This window comes from Carcharodon carcharias, chromosome 18 (genome assembly GCF_017639515.1).
Source record: "Carcharodon carcharias isolate sCarCar2 chromosome 18, sCarCar2.pri, whole genome shotgun sequence".
Taxonomy (NCBI): domain Eukaryota; kingdom Metazoa; phylum Chordata; class Chondrichthyes; order Lamniformes; family Lamnidae; genus Carcharodon; species Carcharodon carcharias.
The window spans coordinates 21,787,874-21,810,500 of record NC_054484.1 but is presented as its reverse complement, the minus strand read 5'-3'; the positions used below and the strand labels follow the sequence as shown (position 1 = coordinate 21,810,500).

The following is a 22,627-nucleotide window of genomic DNA, read 5'->3' as shown; positions in this document are numbered from 1 at the left end:
GCCGTAAAATCCTGGCCCAGATGTTGTGGTGTTGGAAGTAGTTGGTGCAAGGACCTGTATCTAAATGTTGGGTCCCGGAATGCTCGGTGCAGGGATCTGTATCACAGTGTAAGGGCGTTGGGAGCAGTTGGTGCACGGATCTGGTTTCAGCCCTCTCCCCATTCCCCACTACCTGGAGGGTCTACAGTGATCCCAAGAGCAGGCTGTGGGGAGTTCAGGGACTAGCAAACTGTTTAAAACAGAACTGCTGCTCCCATTACACAGCATGAGGAAATGGTAAGTGAATGAAATGTGGGCGATGAAACAAGAATGCTTTCTTCAGATTCCTGTGCTCTTATCACCGAAGCTCTGTCTTATCTTACTTGCAAAGAAGTTTTCCTAGGACCTTTGGTCACATATTTTTGTTTGCTTAGTTGGGCATTCAGAATAACTTAGAATAAGTATATGATGGATTGAACTAGAGGTTACATACCAGGACACTAAAATATGCATGTTGTTGGCATAAACTATTGCTGAAACAAGCTATCATTTTTTTTTTCAAAAACAGAATGAAATTGTTTACTGAAGAAAGGGCAATAGTAAAGTATCTGTGGGGAATGAGCAGATTTGACTCAGTGGCTCAAGTGTATGGCTGGGAGCAGGGCGTCTAACACTAACACTCACCCTAACATGACTCTACATATGTAAATAGGGTAATTCTGAGCATGAGACCAATCAGAAGTGGAAGTGCGTTTACGTTGTTTCTCTGAGGTCTTCCGCTGAAGTTATAATGAACAGTTCCCCGGGGAAGTGAATAGCAATGAAGTCCAGCATACAAGCTATAATTGAAGTTGCTTAAACCCTGTCTCACCTGCTTATATTTGGCATAACGTTCTTGAAGCTTACCAAGTCGCACGCCAGTCAGAATGCACCAGGTGTAAATGAATGATCAATCTTTACCTGGAGCATGCTTAGGTTGCATTAGGAACATTGGAACAGGAATAGGCCACTCAGCTCCTCGAGCCTGCTCTGCCATTTAATGAGGTCATTGCTAGTCTTTTCCTCAACTCTATTTAATCACCTTAACTCCATATCCCTTATCTAACAAAAATCTGTCAATCTCTCTCTTGAAAGCTACAATTTTCCAAGCATTCACAGCCTTGCGGGGAAGAGAATTCTGGATTTCCACTAACTTCCGTGTGAAAAAATGTTCCCTGTTTTCCCTCCTAAAAGACCGGCCTCTCATTCCATGATTATGCCCCCTTGTTCTTGGTTTCCCCACCACAGGAAATAGTTTCTCTTTACCTATGCTATCAAATCATTCTAACATTTTAAACATCTCATTCATGTCACCAAGCAGCTTCTGTACTCAAGAGAACACAAGTGATGAGTATGCCCCTGTCTTCATGATTTATCCCTCTAAGCCCCATCAGACTGCAGGTTTTATCTGAGGCTGTGATAAAAAAAGCCTCCCTAAATCCAGTGAGTGGCACATTCCAGTCTGAAGCAGACTATCTCACCCACTTAGGATTGTTACAGTTGACTTCAGCCATCCTGGGTTAGGGAAGGGTAAGGTCCAGACTCTCCAGTTGAAGAAAGTCGCAGAGATGGATGGAGCAAGGCTGTAAAAAAGCGAGGATGAGGATTCTGAAATCTACGTCCTGGAGGATGGGAAGCCAAGGGAGATTGGCAAGACCTGAGAGAGGCTCGGTAAGCAAAAATAGGTGCAATCCTGGAGTTTGGAATTAGAGGTTTGGATAAAATGGGTCTCAGACGGTGTTGAAGAATTAAGCCTGGAGCTGACTCAGACATGAATAAGGGATTCAGCAGTTAAGAGTTGTAGCAAGGAGTGACCAGAATGACTTTGGTCTTATTTAGTTGCCTGACCCACGATTTGAAAATGAACAGCGAAGGAGCAGAGTGTGGTGTGGGAGAAACAAATTTAGATATTGGCGGCGTGCACGTGTTAACTGGCCCCATGTTTATGGGTGATGTTTCTGAGAGGTAACGTGTTCCTGAGGATCAAGGTGAACATAGATGGAAGCACAATGGAAATGGCTATGTGGGTGTAGGAGGGGAAACCATTATGAGAGATTAACTGCTCAAAAGGGGGAAAAAGCCAGTAAAAACAAGGAGATAATAATACTGGTCCAAAGTGGCCTTCTATACCTTAAAATAGAACATCAGTAAAACTGGGAAATAAGAGTACTTGTCTGAACTGTTTTTTTCCTTCTGGGTGACTATGCAGGGAGTAGGGATGGAATCATCAGTGGGAGGAGTGGCCCTGACTTGTGCAGAGTAGGTGGAATAGAATAAAATTAGAATATATAGCAAAAAATAAAATTAAATTAAAGGGTTGGAAATAAGAGGAAGGAAGGAGTGACTGGCATGCTAATGACAAGCTGTTTTTTCAAATGGTTAATTTAGTAGCTTATGGCTAATATTACAGTGATAAAGCTGTTTCATGCTTAAGTGGCTGCATTATAATATTACTTTCTCTTCCTCCTAATTCCTACCATCCATTTTGAAAGTGGGATCATGTTCTAAATAACTGGGTCTCAGCTGGCTGAAAGAAACAGCCGTGTGTCTGTTCTTCTGCAAATCGGAATCCCAGCTTTGGAACACTGACATGGTTGGGAGCCAATCACTGATCAAGCAAGTAAACTCAACACCGAGTCCTCAAAGCCGATGACTGTGCGTGTGTGTGTGTGTGTGTGTGTGTGTATTTGAGTATGTGCATGTATTTGTGTGTGTGCGTGTGTGTGTTTGTGAGAGAAAGAGGGTGTGAAGAGAGTGACTGCAGGAGACTGAAATTACAGGGCCTCTGGCATATTCAGAATTTTAGAACTTCAATCCTCCTGCGAGATCACTGATTTATTGAGGTAATGAGCCTGATTTATATGGATTCATTTTGGAACTTTCTTTCTGAGAAAAATTATGGCTGGAGGGAGAAAGGGCAAAATCAAGCACATTTTGGAACTGAAAAAGGAAGTGAGTAAGGCAATTCTGCACTATATCCAGTCTGCACAGTGCCAAACCATCAGCAGCAATGTTAGAAGATTTGATCCTACTGACCTCCATCTTGTTGCTTCAGACATGTGACACCAAAGAAGGAAAGATCTAATGACCCATGATTTGTGTGCCTTTGGTACATTAAATCCCTGGAATCATAGTTAGTCCCTGTAATTTACATGTATAAAATCAAACATCCTTTTCACTCTTTTTGTTATTTAGGGGTGAATTTTTAATCTCTTAAGCTAAGGATATCAGCACTAGGGAATGGAATATCTTTTCACTTGATCAATGTTATTCTCTGCGTCGTATTTATCCTGGACTAGATACAGAGTAAAGATTTATTTTTCCCCAATAAAGTATCTTAGACCCAACCACCAAACAACACCAGGATGATATTTTCCATACCAAAAAGAATACTTGCAATTATATATCATCTTTCACAACCTCACAATGTCCAACTTTACAACCAATGAAGTAGTTTCTGAAGTATATTCATTGTTATAAATATAGGAAAGGTGGCAGCCAACTTGCAATGTGATAATGACCAGTTAATCTGTTTCTTCAGTGATGTTGGTTGAGGGATGGTTATTGGCCAGGGCACTAGGCAGAACTCCCATGCTCTACTTCAAAACAGTCCCATGGGATCTTTTCCACCAATTCATTTGTTTTAATGTCTCACCTGAAAGGTAGCACCTCTGCCAATGCAGCATCCCTCAATGTTGCACTAGAATACTAGCCTAGATTTCATGCTGAAGAATCTAGAGATGAACTTAATTGGACCCACAAGATTCTGAATCTGGGGCAAGAGTGCAACCAACTCAGCCATGGATACCACCTTCTCCCTCTTGTCATCCTTGTGTACCACAACCCATGGCTGTTAATCAAGGACTGAACTTTTGGCTGCTTTATGTTACAATGTTGTGGCTGCTTGAAACTCATCTTATTTGGAACTTTTCATAGCCAGAGGTAAAAAAAAAGTGATGTTGGCCTCATTAGTTTTGATTAGATCTGAATTCATGTTTCAGAGTTAAGAGGTCAATCGTCCCGAACCTGGCCCCTTTTAATGTCAGGGATTTTGAAATGCAAAGATTCCAAGGTCTATCGGAAATGAAATACAGCTCTAATACTTTTAGGATAAAGTTACTTCTATTTAGGTTCCTGAGTAGGAATTGGAAGTGCTCCCTCATGTTTCTTAAAACTATAATGTGTCTGTGACTACCAAAAGTCAGCATGAAAAGACTAGACACATGGAGAGAAAAATAATGTTCGAGCGAAGAACATCCCTGAAGGGATGAGTGATGAATGCATTAGCAAGCACAAATAAATGTTTTCTCTCTAATGGATAAATGGCCAAATAAAACAATGCCAATAAACCAAGCTTAGAAAAACAAGTAATTCTATCAAATTCTGCTGGATATTTAATTCCACTATAAACTCTGTCTTGCCTGACATATCTTTCTCTAAATAGCTATTAGATGATTTCAGGTTGCCTTTGTTGAGACGGGCCCTTGATATGTCAACTAAGGTAGCTGATAAGGTCAGTAAAATCAATAGTATTACAGGGTTTGAAGAACAAATGGAGGGAAAGAAAGGCAGAGATTTATATAGTCTCTTATGTCTCAGAAAGGTCTCAAAATGCTTCTCACAGTGAACTATTGTGAAGTGAAGTGGCTGATTTTATACAAATAATACAGCAGTCATTTTTGCATATAAACAACAATGGGATGAACAACCAACAAATGCGTTTTTGTGCAGCTGCTTAATAGAGGAATTTGGCCAGAGTGAAAGGATAATGCTCAGCTCTCAGCTCCAATGGTATGGGATTTTCACATTCACCTGAACCACCAGACCAAGAACACCAGAAAAGAAGGAGGCTATTCAGCTCCTGAGCTTGGTCCCTCATTCAATTGGATGATGGCTGATTTGTATCTTAACTCCAAACACCCGCCTTGGCCCCTAACCTTGCCTAACAAAATTCTATCAAGCTCAGCTTTGAAATTTTCAATTTGGCCTCGTGTACAGAGGGATTTGAATTAAACAATGAATGGAGCCCCCAACAATGCAGCATTCCTTCAGTACTTCACTGCAGTGTCTATGGAGATTAATTGCTCGGGTCCCAACAATCTTTTCATTCAGAGGTGAAAGACTACTGGAAGGTCATAGTAGGAATAAAAACAAATGTTGGGCAATAATAAACTTTATGGGACCCTAAAAAATGTTATGCTCATTTGTAAGTGCATGTTCTGGGAGGTAGTTTAACAAAGAGAGTACAAAGTGAGTGGCGAAAGATCTTGATGCTACATGAGGGAAAACGTTTCGACATAAGTGGTTAGGATTTGGAATGCATTGCTTCATCAGATGGTGGTAACTGTTCAATAGTGACTTTCAAAAGAAAAGTGGATAAATACTTGAAGGAAAAGAGTTGCAGGGATAGGGGAAAAGTGGAGGAGTGGATCTAGCTGAAATGGTCTTTAAAAGAGCTGGTGCAGATTTGATGGGTCGAATGGCCTCCTTTTGTGCTTTACTGTTCTATGATTCTATTTATTCTAGTTTAAAGCCTAATCCAAAAGACTGCAGTTCTGATAGTGCAGCACTCCCTCAGAACTGCAATGAAGGGTCACTCTAGATTAAAAGTTAGAGCTGTCCTGTACTATGAATTTTCTCTTCCATTAATTTTGAAGAATTTTAACACTGAATTTAATCCAGAGTGTAAATACTTCCTAGAAAATTTTCTAAACATGGAAGCAACAGTAGTGACCAACTCATGAGGGGTTTTGATAGAGTAGTTAGAAAGGGCCCATTTCCACTGGTCAGTCACCAGAAGATGCAGATATAAGACCAGTTCAAAAACATCGGGAGAGATGAGGAGAAATTATTTTACTTAGTGAGCTGCTATGATTTGAAGTGCACTGCCTAAAAATGTGGTGAAATTAGGTTCAATTGCAACTTTTAATAATAAGGGAGTGGGGCTAACTAGCTATTTCAGAGGAATGACACAAGCACAAATGGGGTGAATAGCCTCCTTCTGTGTTATTTGACTCTACGATACTGTGTGCATTTTGGGTAAAGCGTACATGAAATAGAATGTGATCATGATTAGACTGGAAATAACTCAAAAGAAAACACGAAAAAATTCTGGGGTGGAAGTAATTTTGAAAGGGTTTATGCAAGTGAGATTAATAGATTCAGCGATATGCTCATTAATGATATCTTTGTGCCCAAAACATTCCCACCGTTCAAGAGACATTGATCCATAGACAGAGCTATCATTAGTTTCGCAGCGGAGAGCACAAATGCCTGAGGTGGGTGTTGTATTTGCAGACAGTGCTGTTTGACTGAATTTTACAACAGTAATATGACAACAGCAGAAAAATGCTTGAGCAAAAACAAACTGTTCTCTGTCCCTTCGTTGGTCGCAAGTGGCGTTGCCCAGAAAGCTACTAAAAAATTAGGCCTTGGCCACCTTCTAAATATTTAATACCCACTGATCTTATTGACCACTTGCTCAAAGCTTACGGCTAAATTCCATGCATTCTGACTATATTCTGGTTGGATAGAGGGGTACAAGTGGACAGCAACGTTCTAGCGATGAGCAGTGAATGGTCATCTGAAGGGTGAAAATTCACATCATTCAAATCTGAAGTCTGAGTAAACCCAGTTATTGAGCTGGGAAAATCTTCTATTTGGCATCCAGAAACCCTACCAGGCTTCCATGGATCAAACAAATACACATCGCTAGCTCACGATGGATCACACCCATACACATTGCTGGCTCACCATGGATCACACTCATACCAAGCGCTGGAAAATGGGATTAGTGTAGTCAGATCTTTGTTGACTTGCATGGACACAATGGGCCAAATGGCCTCCTTCTGTGTTGTAAACCTCTATAAGTCAATGAATCATACACATCACTAGCTCACCAGGGATCTCACACATACACATCAGTAGCGTGCCATGGATCACACACGTACACATCACTAGCTCACAGGAGATCAGAACCACATTCATAACTACAGCACAAGAGATCAGACGCATCCCCCCTTCACTAAACAACCAGATTTGGATGTGAATGCGAAACCTAAATCTTGACCTAAAGCTTAAAATTGGTTTAAATCTAAAGCTGATAAGATTTGCCTTCCAAGGCAGTCTGACATACCTGGTCGATGTGCTTTTGGGACTGCCATGTTTGCGGCCCTCCCTGCATCCTGAGGTTTTGGTGGTGACGCGGTAAATCTGCAGATGCCCGATTCTGAAGGCGTGCTGGATGTTAGGCTATCTGTGTACTCATTGGTCCCAGCTGTTAGCTGTTCCGAAGATGTATCCGATATGAAGCATTCTGTGATTGTAAACTTAGCATGCCGCAACTGCTCCTCCATCTTGGCATGTTCATAAGCGCGTGCCAGCTCCTCATATGTAGAGGAAGCACTCTCCGTAGAGACCATGCTACTGCGTGCTCTGTCTAACAAAAAAGAACACATTTCATTACTAAATCAAACTCCAAGGGCTAGATTTTCACAGAGTCGGGCCGACTCTGGAGGCCTTGAAAAATGGCAGGTGGGATCCGGATTTGGAAGCCCGCCACCATTTCCAGTGGACCCAATTTTTGCCGGCAGGGAGAAGGGGATGGGCGTGAATCACATAAGCGGGAAACTCAAACTCAGCAGGATCATTTGAAATTAGCGTTGAGTTCAAACAGATCCCATTTTTGTACTTCCAAAGGCCTTAACCCTCAGTGTGAGAATCACAAATTTATAGAGGAGGCTCTGGAGGAGTGCATGTGTTATGGTCTGAAGTTATTTAAATCCACAGCCCTTTAAAGATGAAAGAAACTGTCAATTAGAGTTTAAAAACAAAACACGCTTTGCTAGAGTGCATTGATTGACAGGCCATCTGATGTTGCTTTGATAAAAAATAACCTTCTGTTCCTGCAGTTTCAATAGACTTCATTATAGAAATTTTCCAAGGGCTGTTTTTATAGCTGAGCCCATTATGAATGTTTGCTTGAGTTTCAAAATGTCAAAAGCTACTTATCCCAATGGGGTGATGGGGTGACAGTGAGGTCACATTTTGATTGACAGCTTTAAGAGGCTATTAAAGGATTAACTATCTTTGATGTGGTTACTGAAAATAAATTCACTTTTATGACAGATTGAACAGTTGAGGGAATTTAAAATAGGTTTAAATAGGTTTCATAAATGAGAGTTTCTTTCAGTATCAAGTGTGTCTAGTTAGTGAGAGCTCTCTTAGTCATTAGAAGTTTAACTTTTCTGCATTTCCACATGGCTTCTGAGATCTGCCCATTGTGGAAACTGGGTGAGTGGCTATGGTGGTGGCATAGTTGCGGGGCAGGGGGTGTATGAGGTGTCTTTGATGGGACATGGGGGTGGGTTGGGACTAGGAGGAGACATAGGGGGGTGGTTGGGGGCTTGAGGACCTAACAGCCTCTTATAAAAATGGGCCAAAGTCTCAGAGGGCTAGGGCAGATCTTCTAACCAGCCTGCTTCAGCACTCATCCGCATTTGTGGTCATCTTGAACTGCCTCTGGAGATGGCCGTCCTGACTCTATTCCACACCCAGCCCCCAACTTCCCTAGAGTGAAAATCGTGTGCATGGGGTGTCATTTCCATGCACGTGTGTATGTCAGGTCAGAAGATTTCCCAACTTGAGTTTCACGCTTCCATGGTGAAAATCCAACTCCAAATATTCACATTTCCACTTTCTGCCTTGTTTTGTTAAATGCCAAAGGACAAAAAGCAAGGAAACTGGGCTAAATCTTTTTAAATCACGAGTTATACGTTGGCTGTGATTGTATCCATTTCTGGATATTCCACTTTAGAAAGGATGTGGAAACTTTTAGGACAGTCCAGAGGAGATTTACTGGGAATGATTTGCGATGAATGGCTGTTTTATAGACCCAAGGGAGGTACACGGTCACATACCCTGAAGTTCAGTGCTAGGACCATTGCTTTTTTTTTAAACATACAATAATGACTTGGATTTGGGGCTACAGGGGACAATTTTGAAATTTGTAGATGCCTCGAAATGTGAGAGTTTAGAAAACAATGAGGAAGATAGTAACAGGCTTCAGGAGGACGTAAACAGGATGGTGGAATGGGAAGACACATGGAAGATGAAATTCAGGGCACAAAAGCATGAGCCGATACATTTTGGCAGGAAGTATAAGGAGAGACAATACATTTTTTTATTCTTTTCATAGGATGTGAGCATCACAGGCAGGGCCAATATTTTCAGTGCCTTCCTGATTGCCTTTGAGAAGGTGTTAAATGGTACAATTTAAAAGAGGGTGCAGGAAGAGAGGGACTTGGGGATGCTTGCCTTCAAATCTTTGAAATTGGCAGAATAGATTAACAAAGCAATTCATAAAGCATGTATATATATAGGGGCAAAGAGTACAAAGGACAGGTCATTATGTTAAGCCTATGTAAAACATGAGTTTGGCTCTAGCTGCAGTCGTGTGTCCAATTCTGGGCACCACCGTTTTAAAAAGGACATGAAAACTTTGGAGAGTGTGCAGAGGAGATATACTAGAATGGTTCCAGGGATGAGCAGGGATAGACTTTGGAAACTGGGGTTGCTTTCTTTAAAACAGCTAAATTAAGAGGAGATTTGATCGAGGCATTTGAAACCATGAAGACTTTAAATAGAGTAAACAATGATAAACTGATCCTAATGCTGAAGGGTTGGTAACCACATGGCAAATATTTAAAGTGTCTGGCAAAGAACTAGTGATGGCATGAGGAAAGATGTTTTTACACAAGAAGTGGTTAGGATTTGGAATGAACCATCTGTTGTGGTAATGAATACAGATTCTCTAGTAGCCTTCAAAGCAACTGGATAAACATTTGAAGGAAAAAAAATTGCAGGGATTTGGGAAAGAACTGGGGAGTGGGACTAACCATGAATGATCCAGTACACACTCAGTGGGCTGAGTGGCCTGTAATATTCTCTGGCTCTATGAGGGACTGAAGTTGCGTGGACAGAGTGGAGAAGCTGGATTTGTTCTCCTTGGAGCAGAGAAAGTTCAGGGGAGAATTAATAGAGGCGTTCACAATAATGAGGGGCTAGAATAGAGTCAACAAGGAGACACCTTTTCCACTGGCAGGAGGGTCAGTTACAAAAGGACACCGGTTTAAGATAATTGCCAAAAAAGATCAAGGGCAGATGAGGAGATTTGTTTATATACTGTGAGTTTTTGTGATTGGGAATACACTGTTTGGCTGGATGGTGGAAGCAGATCCAATAATAACTTCCAAAATTGAATTAGATAAATACTTGAAGAGGAAAATTTTGCAGGGCTGCAGTAAAAAGTGGGTCTTATTGAAGAGTTCTTCAAAGAGTTGGCACAGGCACAATGGGCTGAATAGCCTCTGCTTGCGCCATGCAAACATATGATTCTATGAAAACACAATGCTAAAATATTAAGGCTTTCTCCCGGTTATTAAAGTTTATTGGGGTCAACCTTCGTGTCATTCCAGTGTTCCACTGTAAGTCAGGCAATGTGTTATTTGCACATTTCCTCACACAACCTGAACACTAGTATAGAACGGATGATTAACCCCACTGTCAAAAGAAGAGCAAACTTGCATTTGTATAGTGTCTTTCATGACCTCAGGGCATACCAAAATGCTTCACCACCAATGAAGTACCTTTGAAGTGTGGTCACTGTAGTTCTGTGGGAATCGTAGCAGCCAATTTGTACAATTTGCAAGCTCCCAAAAACAGGAAAGCGATCATGACCAGATAATCTGTTTTTCGGCATTGGCTGAGGAGTGAATATTGTCCTGGACAGCCAGGAGAGCTCCCAATGCTCTTCTTTTTTATAGTGCCATGTGATTTTTTACATCCACCTGCGGGGGAAGATGGGACCTTGGCTTAACGTCTTGGCCAAAATACGGCACCTCTGACAGTGAGCAATCTGTCAGAAATGCACTGAAGTGTCAGCCTAGATTTTTGTGTTCTGGTGCCTGGAGTGGGACTTGAACCTTGTGCATTCAAAAGTAAAGCAGTGGTTGGGACATCCTGAGGCTGTGAAAGATGCTATATAAATGCAAGTCTTCCAATTTTATAGAGTTTTGACATTATAGTGACACTCTTCAGCATGCTGTAAATTAACTAATATTAAGACTAGGTGCAGCTTCCAGTGGCTTCTTGGGCCTTTGCAGCAGCATGGGGGTAGGCTGTAGAAAGCATTTCAGTACACCTGAGTAACATTGTCCCATTGCTAATGCAGGACAGGGTCATTTACTACATGTAAAGGATAGTCAGTCATATATTAACCATTATTTTGCTTTCTGTCATTCATTTATCTTTTCTATATGTGAAAGAAGTGCTGTAACTCACTCCCTCAACTGCCATGCCATGATCTCTATCCCCAAAGATATTGTATGGAACAACATCCGGCATTCTCTACTGAACAGTGATTTGCTTGAATGGATGAGGGATTGAACACTACTGTGCAAGGGTGCGGCAATACCTGTGTCCTGTGATGGACTGACACTGTAGCTGTCACTCTCCTTATCGACAGATCCCGCTACATGTGGTGTCGGCATTCTCCAGTCAGTCGTCAGCGTGTGAGCAGACACGGTAGGGTGGGGTCTGTTCAATGTCCACTGGCTGGAGTACCTATTGCGAGCTGATGGCACCCCCTTCACATTCCTGCGGGCAGTGGGATCTACAGATCACAAAATCCACAAAATGATCATCAGAAGCTCAATGCCATGATGCGTATAATTTCTGGACTGTGAAAGTCTGTCATCTCTAATTCTCAATAACAAGAGTCTAAGCTGGACAGATTTGCATCTTGCCATTTATTATAATTGCGCAGTAATAGTATTCACAGTAGTTATTCTTGATTATTCAGCCTCTACTGAAAAGACCATAGCCTAAGACTATGTACAGCGCTGTGCCTACACTGTATAATTCAACTGTGCAATCATTGCAAACCCTTAAATTACACTTGATGACCCCTCACTGAGTTTATTAACAACCCACAGTGCCATTTCTGGGCCATTTTACTGTGCATAATTTGACAGTAGGTATCCTTCATTGAAGACATAGGAGATTGTTTGTTTGTTGCAGCCTGTATTGATCCCTTTAGGGATAGCCTGTTAAGTTGCATGCCAACCTGGTTTAACTGAACTTTCTGTGAAAATTATACTGTAGTGGGGATCCTATACAGGCATTAGGCACCTTATTTGAATATGCAAAGGTGTTAATGACTGTCTCAGCTGTGCTTCCTGGACATCAATCTTACTGACACCAATATGGCAGGCTGTGTAACTCCAGCTTGTATTCAGCGTGCACTTCCTCACTGCCATTTTGAAGGCTTTAGAGGCTCCTTGGTTCCTAAAAAACAGGTGCTAAATGTGATTGAGTTTGGTACCTTTGTATAATTTACAATCTGAATTTCATAGGAAATTGCTGTAATTGTTAATGTAGACTTTTAATACCATTTCACACTTATTTCTCCATGCTCTCATAAAAAATTCACAAAAACAGCTAGGTTATTTTCCATAGCATTCTGAATTATTTACATCTAATGAGGCATCGATAATGATCACCATTTTAAACAATTAGGCATTCCCCAATGCAGATCTGCAGTAATAGATCTCACATACTGCAACCTTGACAGTGACAAGTACAATTAAAATACTTCCAAATTTGGTACTTTTCTCTGCTACTACAAATGACTTATTCAAAACCTTTCCATGGCTAAATGCTTTCCTTCCTGCTGAACTAAGCTGGTTATATCAAATAATTCAGTAATGTTGTGCTTATTAAAATTCCTTTGATAATGTTGAATGACTAGGGCGGTACTGGGGCTAGAGCTGTACGTAAATGAGTTTGTAGAACTGAACAGATTATCTTTGGAGAGAGGTTGATAGAAAGGGGACACAATTCAGGTCTTCAGAGTGCTGGGTGGTACCGATAATGTAAGATGTGAGATGATTATTTGACTTTGCCTGTGAGCACAGAATTAGAGGACACATTGTTAAAATGAAGAGCTCAAGTGACATTTTTTCCCCATTAGGTAGTGGACAGACTCCCAGTAAAAACAGTTGATATAAACATATACGTACAGAAATATATATATAATATATATACTCTTAGCAGGTCAGGGAAAATAGTTACAGGTTTTTGGATACTAAAATATTTAATGGATTTGATGATTGTGTGAGAAGGTGAAGTTGAGGTAGCAGATCACCTGTGATCTTATTGAATAGAAGAGCAGGTCTGAAGGGCCAAATGGCCTTTTCCTGTTCCTATTTCTTATTCCTATTTCTTATGTTCTTATGCTTCTATCTGAAGAAAAACAAGAGTCAACTGGTATACATTTCACAACTAAAGACCCACCCAGGACTGGAAGGTATTTCGGGTGAGCAGCATTTAAAAAGAAACAGAACAAGGGGAAAAGGAGGAACTACACACACACAAACATACAGACATGCACACACAGACATACACATGCACACACACACACAAACATACAGACACACACATACACACACACACACACAGACACAAACATACAGACACACACACACAGACATGCACACACACACACACAAACATACAGACACACACACAGACACAAACATACAGACACGCACACAGATACAAACATACAGACACGCACACACACAGACATGCACATGCACACACACACAGATATGCACATGCACACACACATACACACACACACAAACATACAGACACGCACATACACAGACATGCACATGCACACACACACAAACATACAGACACACACACACACATACAGACATGCACATGCACATACACACACACAAACATACAGACACACACACACAGACATACACATGCACACACACACACAAACATACAGACACACACATACACACACACACACACACACAGACACAAACATACAGACACACACACACAGACATGCACACACACACACACACACAAACATACAGACACACACACAGACACAAACATACAGACACGCACACAGATACAAACATACAGACACGCACACACACAGACATGCACATGCACACACACACAGATATGCACATGCACACACACATACACACACAGACACAAACATACAGACACGCACATACACAGACATGCACATGCACACACACACAAACATACAGACACACACACACACATACAGACATGCACATGCACACACACACACAAACATACAGATGCACACACACAGACACAAATATACAGACATGCACACACACAAACATGCACATGCACACACACACACAAACATACAGACACACACACACAGACATGCACATGCACACACACACATACAAACATACAGACACACACACATACACACACACAGACACAAACATACAGACACGCACACACACAGACATGCACACGCACACACAGACACAAACATACAGACACCCACACATGCAGGCACACACCCAGACACACACTACACCCACACAGCACACAGACCCATACATCCACACCCACACAGACGCAAACACACACAAACACACAGACACACATACAGATACAGATACAGACACACACACACACAGACAGCATATACTTACACAGACCCACTCGCCCACACAGATCACACACCCACCCACACACATACCACCCACTCATATACAGACCATACACAGACCACATACCCACACAGACACAGACTACCCACCCACACACAAACAATATGCACACACAGGACACAGTCCTCACACACATTCCCATACAAAGAGAACCACACCCACCTAACCTCTCTCTCTCACACACACACACGGACACAGAAACGCACACACGGACACACACACACAGGAAAAGGAATAGAGCGGCCAGTGAAGTGTTATAGTGAATCACAAGAGATTGTTAAATGGTAGAAGTGATATTAATAGAAAAGGAAAGGAGGCATTATGAGAGAAATGAAAGCCTTCTTTGAGATACAGAATGTGTCACCACCTAAAGAAAGGAAGAGGAAAATTGAACCATTAAAAACTGGCAAGGTGGAATTCAACCCGGAAAAGTGTGAGGTAATGCACTTGGGGAGAGCAAGCAAGGCAAGGGATTACACTATGAAGGGTAGGACCCTGGAAAGTACTGAAGATCAGAGGGACCTTGGTGTGTATATCCACAGATCCCTGAAGATAGCAAGGCAGGTAGATAAGGTAGTTAAGAAGGCATATGGGATACTTGCATTTATTAGCCGAGGCACAGAATACAAGAGCAGGGAGGTTATGCTGGAACTGTATAAAATGCTGGTTAGGCCACAACTGGAGTACTGCGTGCAGTTCTGGTTGCCACATTATAGGAAGGATGTGGATTGCGCTGGAGAGGGTGCAGAGGAGATTTACCAGGATGTTGCCTGGGCTGAAGGGTCTGAGCTATGAGGGAAGATTGGATAGGTTGGCTTTGTTTTCCTTGGAGCAACAAAACCTGAGAGGGGACCTGACAGAGGTGTATAAGATTATGAGGGGCATAGATAGGGTGGATAGGAAGGCACTTTTTCTATTAGTAGAGGGGTCAATAACCAGGGGGCGTAGTTTTAGGTTAAGAGGTAGAAGGCTAAGAGGGGAGTGGAGGAGAATTTTTTTCACCCAGAGGGTGATGGGAGTCTGGAACTCACTGCCGGGAACTCACTCACCCACAGCGTGAAATCAGGGTTAGGCTCCGATCGCCGGCGGTGCTCGGCTTCCCGGACGCTCCCACTTGCCTCCACCGAGCCCACCCGACAAGGGCAGAATCCTGGCCCAAGTATTTCTCTGCTGGGGGTGTCCAGGACAAAGGGGTGCATCCTTAAAACTAGGGCCAGGCTGTTCGGGGGTGATGACAGAAAGCACTTTTTCATACACAGGGTAGCAGAAATCTGGAACTCTATCCTTGTAAAAGCTGTTGAGGCTTGGGGATGGGGGAGGCAGGGTCAGTTGTAAATTGCAAACCAGAGGTTAATCAATTTAAGGGACATGGAACAAAGGCAGATAAATGGAGTTGCAGTACAGATCAGCCGTGATCTAATTGAATGAAGGATACTGCTTGAGGGGCGGTATGGTTTGGTCCTGTCCCTATGGGGTGAGGGCAGGATCTTGCTTTTCCTGGTGCTCTTAATGACGAAAGAGTCTGCTGTTGCTCGCTACCTGGGCACACACGTGCCAAATGCCCACTTGGGCATGCCACTATAAGGTGGCTGGCACATAACCAATCATCATTTGTGGAGCCCTGACACAGATGGAGGTAGCACCAATTGGAGAAGAGGGAGGAAAACTGGAAAAAGATTTAAAAGGCAACAACAAAAAAAAAATTTGCTTTCTCCACTATTCTCTAACAATCTCGCAGCAGTGGTACACGGTGTCAATTATTCACTGAAAATTGATGCAGTGCTCTTTCAATCTCTCTTTCCCTTGCCCCCCAGGGTAGCGAGAATGAATTAAGAACTGCAATGTTCTGCTATTGATCTCAGATGAACCTCCAGCTCGGTGGAATATAAGGATCAGAGCTTTTATCTTGAGAGTTGTAAATGTGAGTAGAAATTGTGATGACTCCTCTTCAAGATTCCAAAGGATGCAGCAACCCTGCCAGCCCTGAACGCGTTGTTCTCTGTGGATGTGCTCCATTAACTGCAAGTGGAGGAGATAGAAAACTTGCTGCTCCACTTATTATAAAACTTGTTTTGCCATTTGGTGACTACCAGGATTTTGGCAAAGCATTTGAAATCCTAGAAAATGTAGAAAGTGTGTTTTTTTCTCTGTGATACAATCTTTTTTTTTTCGTTTTCTCATGGGATGTGGGCATTACTGGCAAGGCCAGCATGTGTTGCCCATCCCTAATTGCCCTTGGCTTGTTAGGCCATTCCAGAGGGCAGTTAAGAGTCAACCGAATTGCTAAGGGTCTAGAGCCACATGCCTGCCAGACCAGGTAAGGATGGCAGATTTCCTTCCCTAAACGGCATTAGTGAACCAAATGGGTTTTTGCCACAATTGATGATAGCTTCACAGTCCCCATTATTGAGACTAGCTTTTTAATTCCAGATTTATTAATTGTATTTAAATTCCACCAGCTGCCGTGGCAGGATTTGAACCCATGCCCCCAACCCCCTCCCCCCATCCCCCCCACTCTTCCCCATCCCCCCATCCCCCCACCGCTCCCCCCCATCCCCCCATCAGCCCCCCAAGCATTAGGCTGGGCCTCTGGGTTACTAGTCCAGTGACATTACTGCTACGTCACCATCTCCGTCATATGCTTCAAAGCCTGGAGTTTCTTGTGATTTTGTTATTGGGTCATTGATCACTCCAAGAGGAGAATGATTACACAAACTGATCAAGCATGAGCCTCCTAAATGGGACAGAGTTGGTCAAATTGTTAGACTATTTGTTTGTTTCAGATCTAGTTCTTCATACACAAATATCAGAATTTTACAGTTCCCCCACCAGCAGCCAATTATCAGCCACTTAAGGGCTGTTTCCTGCCTAGCTGCAATTTTGAGGCCGGCTGGACAAGGTCTGTAATGGGGGGAGGCCTATAGGTTAGCTTGCTTGGGCCTTGGGTGGGTGCTGTGGGGCGTCTCCCTCACATGGCCCCTTTTCCTGATCGGGGCCCATCTGCCAAGATCTGCCCCACCCCCAGCCACTGCCCCATCTCGCCCCTCCCAGATCCCACCTCCGCTCCTGGCACTTTGTTCTGGGGGACTTGGTGAAGTCCCAGCAGTGGCCTCCGCTCCCAGTGGCGCTGCTGGGACTACAAATCCATCAGCCAATCTGATTGGCCTGTAGCTCTCTGAGGCAGGGTTTTGTCCCCATATTGGGAGGCAGAAGTCCCGCCTCCGGCCAATTAACACTTCACGGCCACCAGGAGCGGAGGTGGTTGACTACTGGGGGTGGGTAGCTCGAGTCTGGAACTTTCCTGACTTGCTGGAACCATCTCGGCAAAAAGTGCTCTGAATTGCAAGATTTTCGGCTCTGTGGGGAGTGGATGTGGGATGAAGTTATGTATGCCGACCCGGGGAACAGATGCTGGGAGGTCATGGGGGCCAGTAAGTGTGTGACAGGTTGGTTGGAAGGCCCACCTTGGTTCTCTGGGAATTGGTCCCAGTTGTTTTAGAAGATTTTAGGCCATCTAGCCTGCACCCCTCACAGTTCCTCACCTCCCCCATCCACCCCTCATGGTCCTTCGTTCCTCCATGCCAACCCAATGCCAACTCATGCCACACACCCACCCCCAAAGACCCCTCATATCCCCATATCAACTCAGTGCCAACTCACCAGTATCCACCGTGGAGTAAGGGACATAGTCAATAAGGGAGACAATGTCTGAGTGAGATGGAGACAGAGTGAGTTTGGGAATTTGATTCAAAGTGGAAATTGGGTGCATTGGGGGAAAGAGGTGCTTTAGCCAAGGTTTATTGCTAGAAGTAGAGGTTACCAAGTTGGGAGTTCAGTGAAGGTTCGGGAGGAGATGCTCCTTTCTTCTACTCTTTTTCAGCCTTTGATTTCTATCTTGGTGTAGCAGAAGGAGTAGGTGAATCAGTAAGTGGTAATTAACTGGAGACCTCCAAGAGCTTAAAGCAGAGAGAGAAAGAGAGAGGCGGGAGTTTATGGATAAAATCCAAAAGTGACATCACAGGGGTCCCGTAAGTTGATTGGTTGCTAAGTATAGGCATTTCCAGACTTGGCACAGTGGAGGCAATTGGTGAATGACAGATGAGTTATTATATTACACTATACTGTACTAAACACTTTGTTAAGGTATGTCAGTACAGCTCGACCATGTGGAATGTGCTTCCTACGAAATGTGGGGAGTTGTGCAGGCATAAAAGGCCTTAGATGACTACATCTGCAGGAAGTGTCACCAGCTGTAGAAACTTGAACTCCGGGTTGAATGCTGGCTAGGGTTTCTGTGGTGCATCCGCAAGGCAGAGGGTTAGATGGATAGCACCTTTAGAAGGGTGGTCACACAGTTAAGAAGTGCACAGGCAGAGAGGGAATGGGTGACTACAGAGTAATCAGGAGAAACAGGCAGGTAGTGCAGGAAATATAAAGCAGGACCTGAAGAGCAGTAATCTCAGGATTACGCCCTTGTGCTAGTAAGCATAAGAGTAAGAAGATTTAGCAGTTCAACACTTGGCTGAAGAAATGGAATAGGAAGGAGGGTTTTAGATTTTTGAGGCATTGGGACCAGTCCTGAGGTAACTGGGACCTGTACAAGAAGGGCAGGTTACACCTTAACAGGACAGAGGTAATATCCTCGCGAGAATGTTTACTAGTGCTGTTCGGAGGGCTTAACCTAGATTGTCAGGGGGATGGGAACCTAGGGGTAACTCACAGGGGAAAGGAGAAAAACAGGCATTCAGAAGCAGAGAAATATTAACTGATAAGGAGGGTAAATCAGAGAGTAGTATCAAGGTAAATAGAATACTTGGAGAGTTTGACAGAATTAGAGTAGGCAATAGTAGATCATTAAATGGGGTCAGAGTATGGGGGAAAGTAAAGCCTAAATCAGGGTTAACGTGCATGCATGTGAATGCACAGAGTGTGGTCAATAAGACTGGTGAAGGACAGGCACAGGTTGACAAATGGAATTATGATAATATTGTTATAACAGAGACCTGGCTCAAAGACAGGCAGGACTGGGTGTTAAATATTCCTGAGTACAAGGTGTTTAGGAGAGGCAGGACAGGAAGAAAAGGTGGTGGAGGGGAGGCGGTGGGGGGAGTGTCAATATTGAAGATGGCATTACAGTGCTGGAGGGTGAGGGTGTTCCAGAGGGGTCAAGGACAGAATCTCTCTGGCTAGAGGTAAGGAATGGGGAAGGCGCAATAACATTGGTTAGTGTAGTATGTAGACCACCAGCCAATGGAAGAGATGTAGATAAACAAATTTGCAAAGAATTTACAGAGAGGGTTATGAAGTAATTATAATGGGGGACTTCAATTATCCAAATATAGGCTGGAATAGGAATAGTGCAAAGGGACAAGAGAGGCGAGAGTTCCTAGAATGTGTTCAAGATAATTTTCTGCAGCAGTATGTTTCTGGTCCAATGAGAGGGCTGGCACTGTTGGGCCTGGTTCTGGGGAATGAGTTGGCCCAAGTGGATCATATATCATTGGGAGAGCATTTAGGAGACATTGGCCATTATTTCATAAGGTTTAGGTTAGCCATGGAAAAGGACAAGGGACAACCTAGAGCAGAAAAAGCAACTTCGATTGGGATGAGAATGCATCTGAGTTGAGTGAGTTGGAATCAAATATTGGCAGAAAAGACAGTGGCTGAACAATGGGTCACCATCAAAAAAAAGTATTGCAGGCAATGTCAAGGTATATTCCCTTGAAGGGGAAAAGTAGGACAAATATATCCAGAGCACTCTGGATGATGAGCGAGAAAGACGTGAAGATGAAAAGGAAGAAGTACACGTACGACAGATGTCAGGTAGAAAATACAATGGAGAATCAGGCTGAATATAGAAGGACCAGAAGGGAAGTGAAAAAATAAGAAAAGCAAGAAGAGAGCATGAACAGAGACTGGCAGCTAACACAAAAGGGAAAACCAAGTTTTCTGTAAGCATATAAATAATAAAAGGGTGGTAAAAGAAAAAGTTTGGCTGATTAAGGATAGAAAAGGGGACTTGCATGAGGAGGCAGGAGAAATAGCGGAGGTATTGAATGAGTACTTTGCATCTGTCTTTACGAAGTAAGAAGATGCTACCCAGGCCGTGGTGAGAGAGGAGGTAGCTGGTACACTAGAAGAATTTACAATTGAGAAGGAGGAGGTGTTAGAAAGAATATCTTTATTTAAAATTGATATATATATATATTAATAGACTGTAGTATTCAGGGCATGATTTCAAAATTTGCAGATCATGTGAAGATTGGAAATGTTGTCAACTGTGATGAGCATAGTCTTAAACTTCAAAACATGTTGCTGGATTGGGCAGACACATGGCAGATAAAGTTCAATGCAGAGAAGTGTAAAGTGGTTAATTTTGGCAGAAAGAATATGGACAGACAATAAAAAATAAAGAAAGAAACTCTAAAGGAGGTGCAAGAACAGAGGGACCTTGGTGTATGTGTACATAAGTCAATGAAGATGGCAGGGCACCTGAGAGAGCATTTAATAAAGCAAATAGTACCTTAGGCTTTATTAATAGCGGCAATGAGTACAAGAGTAAGGAGGTCACATTGAACTTGTACAAGACACTAGTTAGGCCTCATCCGGAGTACTGTGTTCAGTTCTGGGCACCATACCCGTGGAAGGATGTGAAGGCATTGGACAGAGCACCTTCCAAACCCACAACCACTACCATCTAGAAGGGCAAGGGTAGAAGATACACAGGAACACCCCAACGTGCAAGTTCCCCTCCAATCCACTCGCCATTCTGACCTGGAAATATATCGCCATTCCTTCACTGTTGCTGGGTCAAAATCCTGGAACTCCCTCCCTAACAGCACTGTGGATGTACCTACACCACATGGACTGTAGCGGTTCAGGAAGGCAGCTCACCACCACCTTCTCAAGGGCAATTAAGGATGGGCAATAAATGTTGGCCTAGCCAACATCCACATCCACATCCCATCAATGAATGAAAAAAACAGGGGCGATTCACAAGAATGATTCCAAGGATAAAGAATATTTTTTCTTTATTCTCTCATGGGGTGTGGGTGTCACCAGCAAGGCCAGCATTTGTTGCCCATCCCTAACTCACTCCCGAACTGAATAGATTGCTAGGCCATTTCAGAGGGCAGTTAAGAGTCAACCATACTGCTGTGGGTTTGGAGCCACATGTAGGCCAGGCTGGGTAAGAGCTGCAGATTTCCTTCCCTAAAGGACATTAGTGGATCAGATGGGCTTTTTTATGACAATCGATGACATTGTCATGGCCAACATCACTGAGACTAGCTTTGTATTCCAGATTTTTGCTAAGTGAATTCAAATTCCAACAGCTGCCATGGTGGGATTTGAACCCATGTGCCCACAGCATTAGCCTAGGCCTCTGAGTTACTAGACAAGATTCATTACCACCACGCTACCATCCCCCCAACTGTTGTCATGAGTGTAGATTGAAGAGATTGGGTCTGTTTTTCCTGGAGAAAAGGCAGCTAAGAGGAGACTTGATAAAGGTATTCAAGATCCTGAGAAGTATAGACAGGGTAAACAGTGAGAAACTGTTTGCGCTCAAGACAGCATCAATAAATAGAGGGCACAGATTCAAAATAATTGGCAAAAGGAGTAAAAGTGATGTGAGGAAAAACATTTTCACCCAGAGGGAGGTTGAGACTGGAACAAAATTCCTGAGAGGGTAGTGGAGGCAGGTTTAATTTAATCAAAAAGGGATTGGATTGCTGTCTGAAAAAAATAATGTGCAAGTTTATGGGGATAAGGCAGGGGACTGGGACTAGGTAGAACACACTTTCAGAGAGCCAGTGCAAACTCAATGGGCTGAATGACCTCCTTCTACACTGGAAAAATTCTGTGGACAGACCTCAGGAGCCATGTGGGGATGGAAAACATGAACTTCTAAAAATCTAATATAGCTCTCACTATACAGATTTGAAAGTGAAAAGAAAATGCCATTCTGGAAAGCATTAAAGCTTTAAAATCTCCTTGAGTGGTTAATCTCCTATAAA

The 22,627-nt window shown here is 43.0% G+C and overlaps 1 protein-coding gene across 5 annotated transcripts in view; it reads right to left on the bottom strand.

Moving 5' to 3' along the window:
• Positions 1-22,627, bottom strand: part of LOC121290680 (Down syndrome cell adhesion molecule homolog) — a 548,723-nt gene that overhangs the window by 10,427 nt on the left and 515,669 nt on the right. For 2 of the 5 annotated variants that reach the window (XM_041211449.1, XM_041211453.1), the window contains exons 30-31: positions 11,492-11,689; positions 7,154-7,456 (exon numbers count right to left, since the gene is read on the bottom strand). In XM_041211449.1, the coding sequence (XP_041067383.1) occupies positions 7,154-7,456; positions 11,492-11,689 (501 nt within the window). Of the gene's footprint in view, positions 1-850; positions 854-3,826; positions 3,830-7,153; positions 7,457-11,491; positions 11,690-21,713; positions 21,725-22,627 lie in introns of all 5 variants that reach the window. The other 3 variants (XM_041211452.1, XM_041211450.1, XM_041211451.1) reach the window with 3 other exon arrangements.